The sequence below is a fragment of the Lepidochelys kempii genome, chromosome 1 (genome assembly GCF_965140285.1).
Source record: "Lepidochelys kempii isolate rLepKem1 chromosome 1, rLepKem1.hap1, whole genome shotgun sequence".
Lineage (NCBI taxonomy): Eukaryota > Metazoa > Chordata > Testudines > Cheloniidae > Lepidochelys > Lepidochelys kempii.
The window spans coordinates 246,788,645-246,802,759 of record NC_136380.1 but is presented as its reverse complement, the minus strand read 5'-3'; the positions used below and the strand labels follow the sequence as shown (position 1 = coordinate 246,802,759).

The following is a 14,115-nucleotide window of genomic DNA, read 5'->3' as shown; positions in this document are numbered from 1 at the left end:
AGACAGGGAATTGCAGGAAAAGAAAGGATGGTTTTAGGTGAATGCTGCCCTAGAAAACTGGATTCTATCCTTGCCTATGCCATGGGGTTCCTGTGTGATGCTGAGCAAGTTACTCGAATCAGACTTTTAACTAGAGGTCACTGATTGTATGTTCCACATATACTGGGTGTCCAACCTGAAATACCTGGGCCCAATTTGCAGAAGTATTGAGCACTCCAACTGCAACTAGAGTCAAATTGAGTTGTTTTGAACCTATACAGGGCTACAAAATGATAAATACTCTGAAAAATAAAGCCTTGTGTGTCTCAAGTTGGCTGCCCAAACTTAAGGGACCTCTGACAATTTTAGCTTTAATCTCTCTCTCTGCCCTCAGTTTGCCATCTGTAAAATGGGGCTAATTCCACCCCCCTCACCTTATACAGGTGTTGTGACGTTAATTAATTCTTGTTATAGTTGTTGCTGCAGGGTTACTGATCGGGGTACCTGATGGGTCTGTTTGTTTATACATGTACTTCTAAAAAAAGATGTGAAATGCAAAGGATGGATGCTTTTTTAACGGAGAACAGTAAAAATCCAAACAACTGATAGGCTGTTGCACTTAACGCAAATTAAATTTATTTAACTAATAAATTTACATCTCTTTTTGCCAGATAGGATGTGTCTCATTTACAGTTCAGGCCAAAGAGTGTAGTACTTGTAACATCACGAATCAATGCCTCATACCAAGGGGTTTGCATTTCCATTTAATATGTTATGGTTGAGAGAGGTAAAGGGGAACACGCTAGGCTAAGTAGTGCCAGAGCATGCTCAGTGAGGTGGTAAGATGAACCTGTATACATACTAAAATTACTGTCCAATTACAAAAGAAAAGGTCTGTAGGCAATGCAGGGGGCTGAAGGACTGGTAGGGTGTGTTAAATACTACACTCAATGTGCTAATCCTCTCATCCAGGGGAAGAGAGCTGTTTGAGGCAGTAAGGAGAGGATGCAATAGGGCTGGCTGTATGCGTAACCATTTTTAGAAGATGACTCAAATTCACTTAGTCAACTGCTGATTCATCATCCCCAGCCTAAGGTATGTGTTCCAAAATGACCAAGGGGAGGGGAAAGAAGTGAAAATGAAATGGGGTGAGGCAATGGAACAGAGCAGAGAAAGAAAAAACAGTGAAGATAAAATGTAGGTTGAAGTTGGTAGCCTTTTACATCCTTTTGAGTCAATCATGTTTTCGCTCACTTTGTGCGAAGAGAAACACTGCAAAAACAATATACAACACAACAGTGGAAACAGACAATTTTACATGTAAATTCACTGGACACTCAGAAAGCTCTCATTCCATCTCCAGCACAGGGACTGAAATTATCCATGATTCAGTCCCATACAGGAGGATTAAAGAAAGGACAGTGGAGTAATATAACTCAGAATAAAAGTAGTCTTCAGAAGTGACTTCCGGATACATTTGTTTTAATTTCTTTTGAGGCATTTTAAGAATTATTATAAAGCATCAGGTAGGGATAACTGTAGGATTTGCAGTGATCTCCAGCTGAGCCATATAAAAATTGATTATAAAATATTAGGTAACAGCAAGAAAATCCAAACTTTCTTTTCCAGTTACATCAGCTCAGAATCAGGTTCCCTGAAACTCCTGATGTTAGGTCTCACCACACATTCATGATTGCACTTCAGCTCAAGGACAGCCAGGTTCTGGGAGACTGGAAGTGGAGGAAATCCCCAAAAGCCACACTTCTACTTGGAATTTGTAGCTTGAAGGGGAATTACATCCCTGAAATTTGTTTGGAGATGATCCGGGCAACATCAGTGGCTTAGGATTTGTCACTGGGAGGTTTCTTCTTAGCTTCCACATCTCTTTTAATATCTTCAAGTTTCTTTGCAAGGTCAGGAATCTTTTTTTTTTTTTTTTAAACAAAAAAAAAAGTTAGACATCATCAGCTGTTTAGTTGACTAATTAAGGAATGCGAGAAAAACGTTAGCGTTAAACTTTATATAAAAAGACCTGGCTCCTTGGACCCACTCCACAGAACTACCCTGGACAGAAGCAGCCTGCTCAGTACCATGAGGTGGGGCAAGGAAGAAGTGGCTTGCAGACATGTTGAGCAACCCTTTCTAGTCAACTCAGTGGTGGTGCTGATGTTCCCCCGATGGAGTGTCATCCAGATCTTTTGGGATGGAAGGAGAGTTAGACCTAATTTGGGGTAATCTTTGTTGTTGCTGGGAATGGGAAAGGAGGATGGACATATAAAGAAGTACATAGGACATTTAAAGGACCAGCCTGTCTACCTTACCGGAAGAAAATGAACTGCCAAAGAGTAGGCCCCAGAAAACACCAACTCAATAATATTAACACATTCTTCTGAAAATACCAACAAAGTGTAATGAGAATTTCTATGGCCTGTGTAATGTAGGAAGTCAGAGTAAATAAACACATCAGTTCTTTCTAGTCTTAGTTAAAACCTATAAGAAGAGCTGTGCAAAAGGAGGAAAATGTTTTTTGCAAGATGTCAAAAGTATTTATTCTGCTATATTTTTTGACCCCAAAAATGTCTCCTATGTCAATTTTTGCACTGAAATCTGCAACGTTTTGAAATTTCACACTTTAAAGAAAAAAATTAAGATTGTTCTAGTTGAGTTGCAAAACGCCAGCAGTCTCCCCTTAAAAACAGAAGCATTTTAGACTGAAAATGAACCAATCAAAATTTGACTGATAATGGCAAATGCCATGCTGTGAATTCTTTATTTTAGTGGCAATCATACAAAATTTGTTTTCTTTTCCCCTCAAAGCCACAGCTCCTCAAGTTAACTGATTATGTGAGAATCTCAGCTTTTGTATTAAGGTTCTAGCTCTCATGGTTGTGGAGAACAGCTTGTAGATGAGACCCAACTGGGATATAAAACAACACACACCAAAGGCAAATAAAACATGAATAAAAACACGCATTTTGGGTTATGATTTTTAAGCCAAATTTCATGATTTTTTGGGGCTCAACTCATGACTTGAGTGGTCAGGTTAGCTATATGGGAAATGTCAGAAGTATTTTTGCAGGGGGGTGGGGTAGGGGCAAATTGGACCAATTTTGTGAAACTGAAACTAAGCCCCCCAAACTACATATATCTATACATATACTTCAGTTTAAGCAAGTAAGTAGTCAATGATGTCAACAGGGCTACTCACATGCTTACAGATAAGCACATGCATAAGCATTTGTAGGATTGGGGACAACATGTGAAAGAGCAGAATGTTGAAGCTTTTGAATTTTGTTATGAAAGGTTACACATTGAATTACCTTTACGTTCCCTAGCAGCATCTGCAGGGGTGATAATACTTCTTAAAAACTCCTTGTTTAATTTACTCTTGGGCCTATTCCTAAAAGAGCTCCCTATCTAAAGAAATTTTACACAAATGCCAAACACACTCTTGCAGAGAAAAAAACACCCTAACTTTTAATTTAATCACCCTGTTTGTATAATTGGGGCTTTTATGATCAACCATGTGGAAAATCATCTTAGATACTGTAACACTCAAATACATGGTTGATGCTAGCAAATCAGTTTTACATCACCAGGGGAGAACTTCCTCTGAATTAAAAGCAGAAGTAGCCCTCTTGTGGTGATACTTCAGTTGTACTGCAGAAAAATGATTATACTTCATGCTTTCATTAATTACATATGCAACATACATTCAGGTGAGTTTAGGTCTGAACTACAGTATAGGTTTTGTAAAAACAAGCTTTAACAAAACCTAGCTTAATGAAATTTCCCTGATTTAAAAACAAACAACAGAAACAATTTATTCTTAAAGGAATACCATTCCCTTACAGCGTTTGCAACACTGAGATAGTAGGATTCTGCTAATGTATGAGGAAAATTAAACTGTCTGGATTATTTTCATTGTCCAAGATGAGTGAAAAGCAAAAGTATACAGGTCACAAATGATGAAAGGAATTTAGGATGAGGTTCAAAAAGGGATTTAGGTGTTGCAATGCTGAGCAAAGACACCCAGACAGTCATAGAAACACACTATAATCCAACAAGCTGAGTTAGGCACCCAGGTTCCCTATACAATGAATGGGAAAAGACAGATGCCTTAGGGCTAGTCTATGCTCCGAAGTTAAGTTGACTAGCCACAATTGCTCAGGGGTGGGAAAAATTAATATGCCGGAGAGACATAGTTAAGCTGACCTAAGCCCTAGTTCACGGAAGAATTCTTCTGTCAACCTAGCTACCTAGCTAGCTCTTGGAAAAGATCCATTTACCTCAGCAATGGAAGAACTCCTTCCATTGCTGTCCTAAGTATCTACACTCAGTGGCACTGCAGCTGTACTGCTGTAACTAGGGGTGAAAGTTACTTAAAGGACTTACTGGTACGCTGGAGTCCTGAGCAGTGGGGCAGGGCCTCAACCAGAAGAGGCGGGGCCTTTACACCTCAATTTAAAGGGCCTGGGGGATTTAAAGGGCCAGGGCTCTGGCGGTGATTTAAAGCTGCCGCTGCTACCCTGGGGCTCTGGCAGCAATTTAAAGGGCCCAGGGCTCCACTGCGGTAGTGGTGGACGGAGCCCTGGGCCCTTTAAATCACCAGCCCGGGCAAGCTGACCCCCACCGGTACGGTCAGCTGTGTACTAGCTCTTGCCAGTACTCCGGACCAGACCGTACCAGCTTACTTTCACCTCTGGCTGTAACATTTCTAACGTAGACATACCTTTAGACTGTGATCCACAAAAAACAGCATACTAGGCAGGGAGCCACCTAAGCCAGCCAATGGGAGATGCTGACAAGGGGCGGGGGGCATGCTAACCCCAGCCCTTCTCAGAGATAATCACCTAAGACCAGGCTGCAGGGAGACAATCTCTACTTAGCAATCAAAGAGTGGAAACCCACTGCCTGGACTCAGCTGGTTTAGATGCCCAACTTGTTTCTTGAGGAATTGAGTTGTGTGGAGTAAGGCAGGCACCTAAAATGGCCAGAGGAAGAGGGGGTGGTTGTGGTGGATAAATACATAAGCAGTCTATTATTATTATTGTTAGTCAGGGTGGAACAGCTTCAACAGGAGAGATGGAGATAGCCCCACATCAGAATATCCCATAAACCAGTGATTAGGACACTTTCCTGAGAGGTGGGAGACCTCTGTTAAAATCCTTTCCCCCCTTTGGCAGAGAGGGGGAAAACAAACCTGGCTCTCCCACATCCTAAGCGAGAGCTCTCATCACCATAGTGGCAACACCACCACCATCTCCTCCTCCAATTGGATTTTGAATGGAACCCGATCTGGTAGGCGGCCTCTGAGCACCGCTACCAGATCTGGCCCCTCAGGTGAGTTAGATAGCTGAACACCCATGGTCCTCTGGTTTGTGAATCATCCTGGGGCCTAGGCAAGACACAGGTGCCTGTACGCCTAGAAGGCTCGCCAGCAAACTTGTTCAGAGGCAGAAATGTAAGCTCCTAATGTTTTGCAGTAAAACGTTCCTTAGGCACAGTGACATCTGAAGAAGTGGGGTTTTTTTACCCATGAAAGCTTATGCCCAAATAAATCTGTTAGTCTTTAAGGTGCCACCGGACTCCTCATTATTTTTGTGGATACAGACTCATATGGCTACCCCTCTGATTTTTAGGCACAGTGAGAGTGTAGGTGTCTACAGAGTTCAGAGAGAGTTTTGTGCATCGTAATGGAGCCAATACTGGGACTTAGGTGCCTAAGTCTGGGGTTTAGGAAAGTAAATATCTTTGTGGATCTCACCCTTAGATTCTTTTAATTTTAAGGTAGCATTAGTAGCACAGGTAAGGAATGTTTTAAAATATATGATTTCTAATTGGACAGTAGGTTTTTAATTTTAGATCTACTAAATCCTCAAACCTGCACATATGTGAGTAGTTCCACTGATGCTACCGAAGTCTGGAGGTTCAGCCCCAAGGCTTCTGCTCCAAATTCTTGGAAAACAAGATCTCCCCTTAATTCATGTTCAGAAAACCGCAATCCAAGGAGAAAAGGAAGAGTTCAGGTCTACATAAAATTCCAAGCAGAACTCAACAGGTTGAGCCCTCCCAAACACTCCTGACAATTCCATTTTCATCATTCATAGGAGGGAGATAAGTCACTATCAAACTTTCATACATAAAGAAATAGAACTGTGTGGCAGCTAGTGTAGCCTACGAGACAGGGCACTAAAGTAGGAGTTAGGAGAGCTGGTTCTAATCCTTGCTCTGCCACTGACCAGCTGTGATCTTGGGCAAGTCTTTTCACTTTTCTGGGCCACCATTTTCCCCTGCTTTGTCTGTTTAGACTATAAGCTCCTCTTCAGGACAGAGACTGTATCTTAATATGTGTTTATGCAACATCTGCATAATGGGGCCCTGATCTCAGCTGTGACCTCTAAACATAACTGTAATACAAATAAATCAAGGCCAGTTCTAGGCGTGGGCAAGCTGGTTGCCCACTTCCACGGGGCGCCATATCATTGTGCCATCGGATTTGTTTTGGGATTGTTTTTTTTCCCCTTTATTTTGATTGGCTGGTCATTTTTGCTCTGCTTATTGGCCAGCTTCCCCGCCCCTGTTTGGACAGCTTTTTGTGTTGGTTTGTTTGAGCTCAGCTTCTTGGCGAAGGGGCCCTCAAAGTATTCTCTGCCCCGGCCAGTAAAACAGGTAGGGCCGCTCCTGCCAAATACAACTACTACAACAATAAATAATAATACTCACATCGTAATTCTGAGCCAGATACATCCCAACCACATTGCCAAGAGCAAAACCAAGCTTAAGAGGGAAAAAAAAGAAAAAAAGACAAAATAAATGACAAGGAGTTTAACATTTTCCCCTCACTAGCACAGAATGTAGGACCACTCGGCAATAGAGGAGGATGGAAAAAAAAAAAAAAAAAGGTGATGGCGGGGAAATCATGAAAATTTTTGAAATGGTTTCCATTTCACAGGCTTCAAAAATGGAGATTTTTTCCCAAATCGTTTTCTGAAATCTTGATTTCGTTAAGAAAATGCAGGTGGTTTTGGTGGTCGAAAAAATCTAACTATTTCAAAAAGAGATTCTGGTAAAAACACTGGTTTAAAAAAAAGGAAAAATTTGCCAACCCCTCCCTTACCCCCCCAGAAAATGTAAAATAATATTTCAGTAAAGTTTTTTCATGCAAAAAATTTCAACCAGCCTTACTCATAAGTTTTATACTACTCTCCCCTAAGCTCTCTCTCTTCCTTCAACAATGTACCCATTTATACCCCGGCTTCTATAAAAACACCACCCTCAGAATGAGACTTTTATCACTGTTCTCTTACAATTCCAAGAAACCTTTGGTGCAGAGCTTGGTCTTTTGTTCTGTAAAGTTCCTTGCACACCCATTACCAGATAAATCATAGCAAGTCCATTAAAACCTGGGGAATATAATGGCACAGGAAAAATCTTTTTGTTCAATACTTGTACATTTCTTAGCATAAGGAGAGTACTGGTCTATGACAGGAGCTCTCACAGGAGCTACCACAATACAAATACTAAGAATAATAGGTGCTGGGGTGGAAGGAGATAAGGGAAAAACATAGGACACACACAAATGAAGTGGGCTACAAAACATATGGGCTAAGGAGATTGTAAGGAAACAGTGCATCAATAGATTTCTGGGCTGGCCTAGTTATGCTACTTTGCACAGAATGTAAATTTAGGTCCCAGGCTTGGGATAGCAGTTGCTGGGTGCTAAAGAAACAGATCACTTCAGTCCATGAGGTTTAAAGAAAGAGGAAGAGGGAAATGGAGTGCATAGCTCCTTTCACTTGCAGGCTGAGGAGAAACTCAGGTCTCAATCACACCTGAGGGGGGCAAAAAAAATACCCATTGTTCCCTCAGAAATATACATCCAGATTTTCCAAAGTGCTTCGCATCCAGCAATTCCAGGTAAAACTCTGGCCCTTATTATCATTAAATTTCAGATTAAGCTGGCTTAATGTACAAATGCTAATAAGATTTTTCTGACTATCAATACTGCAAGTTTGGCCTCATCTCTGAAAATCTGTGTGATGCTTTTTTAAAAAAACAACAAAAAACACCACACAACAACAACAACAAACGATTTTGAAATCAAAACCTAGCTAGAAATTGTATTCACTGCACAAAGTGAAACAGAATATAACTCATTCTTCCAGCAGCATAAACACAGCACCAGTCACTGGTAAAAAAAACCCCAAAAACGTGTTCTTGTCAGAAAGCTATGGCCATTAATAGAACTGGCTGCACATTTTCACATGCTGATGCCATCATTAACTAATGTCTGAACTGTAAGGGAAATGGAACATTTATTTAAATTATTTGTTTACTCCATTTTTAGAGCTTAGAACTTCTTGGCTTTTTTAAAAAAATGTAGTGTCCTATTTGTGTGTTTGGTATAAAGGCTATATTTTATTATCGCAAACTTAACTGTAAATTAAGTAAGTTTTTTGCATGGGATATTGTTAATGCATGCTGCACTGAGATAAGCAGGATTTAAGATTCCTTTTAATGCTGAAAGTCAGTCCAGCAGAGGGGCCTTTCCTATAGGCAGTGTCCATGAATTCACCCAAAAGACAAGCAGACTCTCAGCTGAGAATTTCTCAAGACTCTTTGCAAAGATTGGCTTATATTGCTAGTCCCTGGGGGAACCTTTCAGTCTAGCCCTTATAAAATAGTTTTACTAAGAAAGTTCTCTTGACTTTTTTTCTCCTAGAAAGGACAAAAACCCTTCATTCTCCTGCTTTTAGCCTAAAATACATCCAACTCCAAAGCGGGGTCCAATACTTTACCATGCAATGAGTCTTATTTTGTTTGCTAGTATCTTAACATGCATGTCAAACACAAGAACATAAACAACTCGTATCCCATTAGCTGAAGTCAGAGCTCCACACACTCCATGCAAGACCAGTCTAGACTTTGATGTGCTATTTCATCAGTTATACAAGGTTTAAGAGATGCCACTTCATGAAGAGGGGGAGTCTCACAGTTTCATCTTGATCACTTTTGACAACTAAAAATGCTGTCAATTAAAGAGTACATGCCAATTAAGGACAGTAAGGACTAATGAGGGGCTTCCAATAGCCACCCAACATGCTAAAATACATGTTAAATGTAAAACAAGCAATTACTTAACTCTGAAAGGCAAAAATATAAAGTTTGTAAGATTATCCCTTTATCTCCCGGCTACAGCTCCAGCTAGGGTGAAGGAGAGACAAGACACCCTTTCCACGCATAGGAAAGGAGAGGAGGGAACCCAGAATTAATATGCCCTTCCTCTTTTCCCTTCACCAGCTTTCAGGCACTAATCAGAAAGTCTTAATTAAAACTGATTTTTATCAGACATTTGCAACACAAGGACTTTAAACATCAGTTGAGTTCAGAAACAGGATTCCAAAATCTGCTGAGCGTCTTAGTCCTATTACCCACTGTTTTCACTGGAACAAACAGAGTGACAAATGGGTCCATTCTGAAGAAATGCATATGCATTTACAATTTTTTTTTTAAATCTCATGTTGGACTAGGGGTAGGATATGTGGGCTTATTTTTTAATAAACACCCAAGAGCTAAAGTGATTCAGAAGAGGCTCTCTGCTGGCACCATCAACAGAGACCAGAATTTGAAATAACTTAAAAATATATTTTAAAGAGAGCTCAAAGCCCTGATTTTCTGATAAATATGCAATGTATTATTGGGATTTACTGGTACCAGGTCCGAACATGGCTAAAAATCCACAGTATCTCCAAATTAGGTCAGCAGCACCTATAATGACTATAACAGCCATATTAGCCTGTATTCGCAAAAAGAAAAGGAGGACTTGTGGCACCTTAGAGACTCACCAATTTATTTGAGCATGAGCTTTTGTGAGAAAGTCTCTAAGTCTCTAGTCTCTAAGGTGCCACAAGTAGCACCTATAATGGGAAATGAGAAACTGCTGCTGTGCTTTGTTATTGGCATGCACCCTGCTCTTTACTTTTAATAAGTGCCAGGTATTAAAGGCATTAGCATCAATTAAAGATTTAATTAGAATTGTAAATAAATCATATAGTTGGGCATCTGGCTTTAGCATCTGCCAGAGTTTGCAGACACATGTAGAAAAAGAAAAAGACCAAAAGTTTAAAGAACGTTTAACTAGTCAATGAGGCAAACAGCTGCAGTCATTAACAAATGCTTTAGGACTGGGAATGAGGGGAAAAAAGTATCTGTGGGCAAAGAGTTTAACTCTGACCTCAGCTACAGCTTATCATATTTGCAGAAAGTCAGAGCAGGGCTGGGCTCAGGGACAAAATAAGCCAGAAGCTTTAAATGAACTGCAGCCACTGCAACAGAACAGGCAAGCATTGTCAAATCAAAGTGGCAGACTTCACAAGGTGAAAATTTGAATGGAGGGGGCGGGGGGAACCAAAAGGCAGAACACAAGGACAATACCCATACCAGACTGGAGGAGCAATATGATTAAAACATGCTTAAAACAGTTTTGAGTTTCTGAATTGTTTTGGAACAAAAATTGTGTGATAAAATACCAATTAACATGTATCACTCGGATACAAAGGTTGGATTTGTTTTACTGTAGCGGTGAGCCAATGAATGCCCTGAAGGCGTCAGCCCCATGTACAACTCTTTTTAAGATGCACTGGCACTATACAAAAGCAGCAGCAGCAGTCCAAAAAGAACGTTGTTCCATTTGCATGGGCGGTGTCTTATAAAAGTACTGGTAACCTGTGTTTCATTAATAGCATAAAAGTGAGCACATGTATATGAAGAGATATTAGAACTGAGTCTTCCTATAGGGAGCAAGAGTACCTGTTTTTCAAAAAGCACAATGAATTAAAGCAGTGGTTTTCAATGGGGGATCACAGAATATGTTTAAGATTTCCAAAGGGGTCCACACCTCCATGTGAAAGTTTTTAAGGGTCCACAAATGAAGAAAGGTTGAAAGCCACTGAATTAAAGTACACATCAACCATGCATACATTTTCTTAGAGAAAGCATTAAAGCAGTGGGCTTTTTCACCTGTACAGTCACCAGATTGGCATCCAATGGAATACATCTGGAGTGATTTGAAGGAAAAAAAAGTGGCTAAGAATAAAGGAAGCTGTATGTTGTAGACATATAGAGGGTGAACCAAAAGAGAATGTAACCAAAATTAGTAATGCCACAGTATATTCAATGTATTATGAGGGTGTAGACAACTTTTTTTATTTGAGGGGGCAAGAGGTAAATAATAGCTGTTGAATATCACTGTATGTAGTTTTGTACCATATCTAAATTTGTCCACTTTTAATAAAGTGAGATAAATGAGCTTCTGTTCCAAACTCACTGTTTCTTGCTTTTTTGGGGGGGGGGAGGGGGAGAAGGAATATGGGGGTGGCTAATCCCCCCAGTTATCTACACACATGGTATGCTACATATTCAGAGTACATTTTCAGGGTCTTATCAGGCGTGGCCTAATACTACTTTAAAAATTAATATATTCCTGGCCTACTGAGACAGTGGGGATGGGCAGGTATGGACCCACCCATTAATAAAGGCCTCCCACCCATAAGGGAAGGAGCTATCGATTCATACCCCTGAGTGACAGTTATACCAACCTAATTTTCTAGTATAGATCTTAGTTTGATAGATTTTCAATGAGACTTAGGCTATGTCTACACTTAAAATGCTATAGCAGCACAATTACATCAACGCTGCTGTGGGAGTGCAGCACTTCAGTGTGGATACTTACTAGAGCAATTGGAGGGGTTCTTCCATCGCTGTAAGTAATCCACCTCCCCGAGAGGTGGTAGCTAGGTCAACAGAAGAATCCTTTTGTAGCGCTGTCTATACCAGGGTTAAGTTGGCTTACCTACATATCTCAGGGATGTGGATTTTTCACACCTCTGAGAGATGTAGCTATGGCAATGTGACTTTTCAGTGTAGACCAGCCCTTAAATTCCAAAGTAGATTAACCTAGTTGCATCACACAGGTCTGTGAAAAATTTCACACCCTGTGTAACGTAGGTAGATTGACCTAACCCCCCCACTGTATATGCAGATACATCGATAGAAAAATGCTTCCATTGACCTAGCTACCGCCTCTGGGAGAGGTGGATTAACACTACATCAAGGGAAAAATACCAAGCATCCACATTATGGCACTACAGCACTGTAGCTGTGCCTCTGTCCTGCAGCTGGACATGCAGCAAGTCACTTTTGCAAGTGGGACTTTTAGGCTAACTCACGTGTGTGTGTTTGAAAGTGCTATCCATATAATTAAATGCTAGATTGTGATATACTATTCAGTGTGAATAAAGGTCTTAGATCTGCTGATTTCAAAGGGACTATTTGAGGTGAAAGGGCATCACAATCTGGCCCTAAAATAATTCCTCTTTTTCCATCTCTGCATAACTTTTAATGAGGAAAACCCCGCTTGGTACAGTGAATAATATTTAACAGATGTCAAGGAATAGAGCTGTGGACCCTGGAAGTACTGGTGTATCCAGCTCAAAAGCAGTCCACCTGACAAGCTGCTGAGAGTCAGATGGATGAACTGGCAAGAAACTAGACAGGATCAACTGAGCTTAATGCAGAGTTAAGTATCCTGGGATGTGCTACCAGACTGCTTAAGACAGAGGTTCTCAGACTTTTGTACTGGTGACCCTTTCACGCAGCAAGCCTCCGAGTGCAACCCCACTTATACATTAAAAACACTTTTTTATATATTTAACACCATTATAAATGCTGGAGGCAAACCAGGGTTTGGGGTGGAGGCTGACAGCTTGCGACCCCCCATGTAATAACCTCATGACCCCTTGAAGGGTCCCGACCCCCAGTTTGAGAACCCCTGGCTTAACACCACAGACAAATGAGTGCAGCACTGGCGTGGACACAGCAATTTAAGGGTTATTTGCAATTTGGCTATGCTCACTCAGGAGGCATAACTTGAGTGCAGATAACCTGAATTAACTATCCAGTGAGGACATACCCAAAATCCTAACCATAAGGCTGAAGTTCTAGAGCAATTCAATCTCCATGGCTTGGAAGCTGGCATGTCATGAAGGGTATATCTAGACTACGGTAAAGGTGTAAAAAACAAAACAAAAACAAACCACACTTCAGCCAACGTGTTTTAATGAACGTTAGAAAATACAAGCACCACCCTAGAGCATGCCAGGGCTAGCTGTATTTTAACACATTAGCTGGCCCCGGTGTAGCCTAGGCTTCATCTCGCCCAGCTAGCAAGTTAACAAAATACAGCCTGCACTCAAGTTTTTTTTTTTTTAAAACGTGTTAGTTCCCCCTTAAGCGCCTTTTATCCTAGTCCAGGCGATTTTTGAATGGGCAGCAGCTGCAAAACAAGGTCCCAGGTTCATCAGCGCCCCAAGTCTGGGATCCCTTCAGAAAACCACAGTATCAAGCCAGGAGCGAGCTTCCCAGTCGCTCTCACACGCGCGCGGAGGCGCTGAAAGTATGTAGCTAGCTCCAGGGCCCAATGTATCCATCGCTGGATGGACAGAGCTGGGACGGGGCATGAGCGGATGTAGCGGCTGCTTCTCTCTCCAGGGTCAGAGGCGCCTTTCTCCTGCTGGGGGCGGCGGGGGGATCTCCCAGGCCGCCCCCCAGCAGCAATCCCCTCCTCCCTCCCAACGCAGAGCCCGGGGGGGAGCAGACACCAGGACAGAGGCTCCACGTGGAGCGGCTTTGCAGACACTTACCAGAAACTGTAACATGGTGTAACCGGGCTGCCTCTCTCCTCCGAGGGGCGGGCGGGGAAGTAACTCGCCCCAGGGACAGCTTCTCTTCCGGGTCCCATCCTCCCTGCTGCTGTCTCACTGGCTTAGGGGTTTGATGGATGTCTGAGCAGTCCTATCCTTTCTGGTCTGGCACGCCCGGCCCTCTTTTCCCTCCCTCTAGCCCCGCCTCTGGCGAGGTGACCCTGGGCTCAGCAAGGGACTGCCCTATGGTGGGGTAGTGAGGATGGCGCTCAGAAAATACACAGTGCACAAACCCCTTGTGCAAGAGCTGGTCTCTCTCCCCCGAGCAAACGCGCCCACCTCCCAAGCACACAGTCTGATACTCCCTCTGGCGAGACCCACAGTGTCATAAACATCCCCAAACCTGCACTAAGGCTGAAACTTCGGAGTTCTG

At 42.0% G+C, this 14,115-nt stretch overlaps 1 protein-coding gene across 1 annotated transcript; it reads right to left on the bottom strand.

Moving 5' to 3' along the window:
- Positions 1-585: 585 nt before the first annotated feature.
- STMP1 (short transmembrane mitochondrial protein 1) lies at positions 586-13,787 on the bottom strand. Its single transcript, XM_073322049.1, has 3 exons — positions 13,683-13,787; positions 6,706-6,759; positions 586-1,901 (listed from the first exon to the last, which is right to left on the bottom strand). Exons 1-3 carry the CDS (start codon positions 13,695-13,697, stop codon positions 1,821-1,823), a joined length of 150 nt encoding a protein of 49 aa, XP_073178150.1. The 5' UTR covers positions 13,698-13,787; the 3' UTR covers positions 586-1,820.
- Positions 13,788-14,115: the final 328 nt, after the last annotated feature.

What these genes read in the sequence shown, in the direction of transcription:
- STMP1 (XM_073322049.1), bottom strand. An exon ending in ATCTGGCTCAGAATTACGAT is followed by an intron (nt 1,902 to 6,705) that starts GTGAGTATTATT and finishes AAAAAAAAAAAG; the next exon opens with ATTCCTGACCTTGCAAAGAA.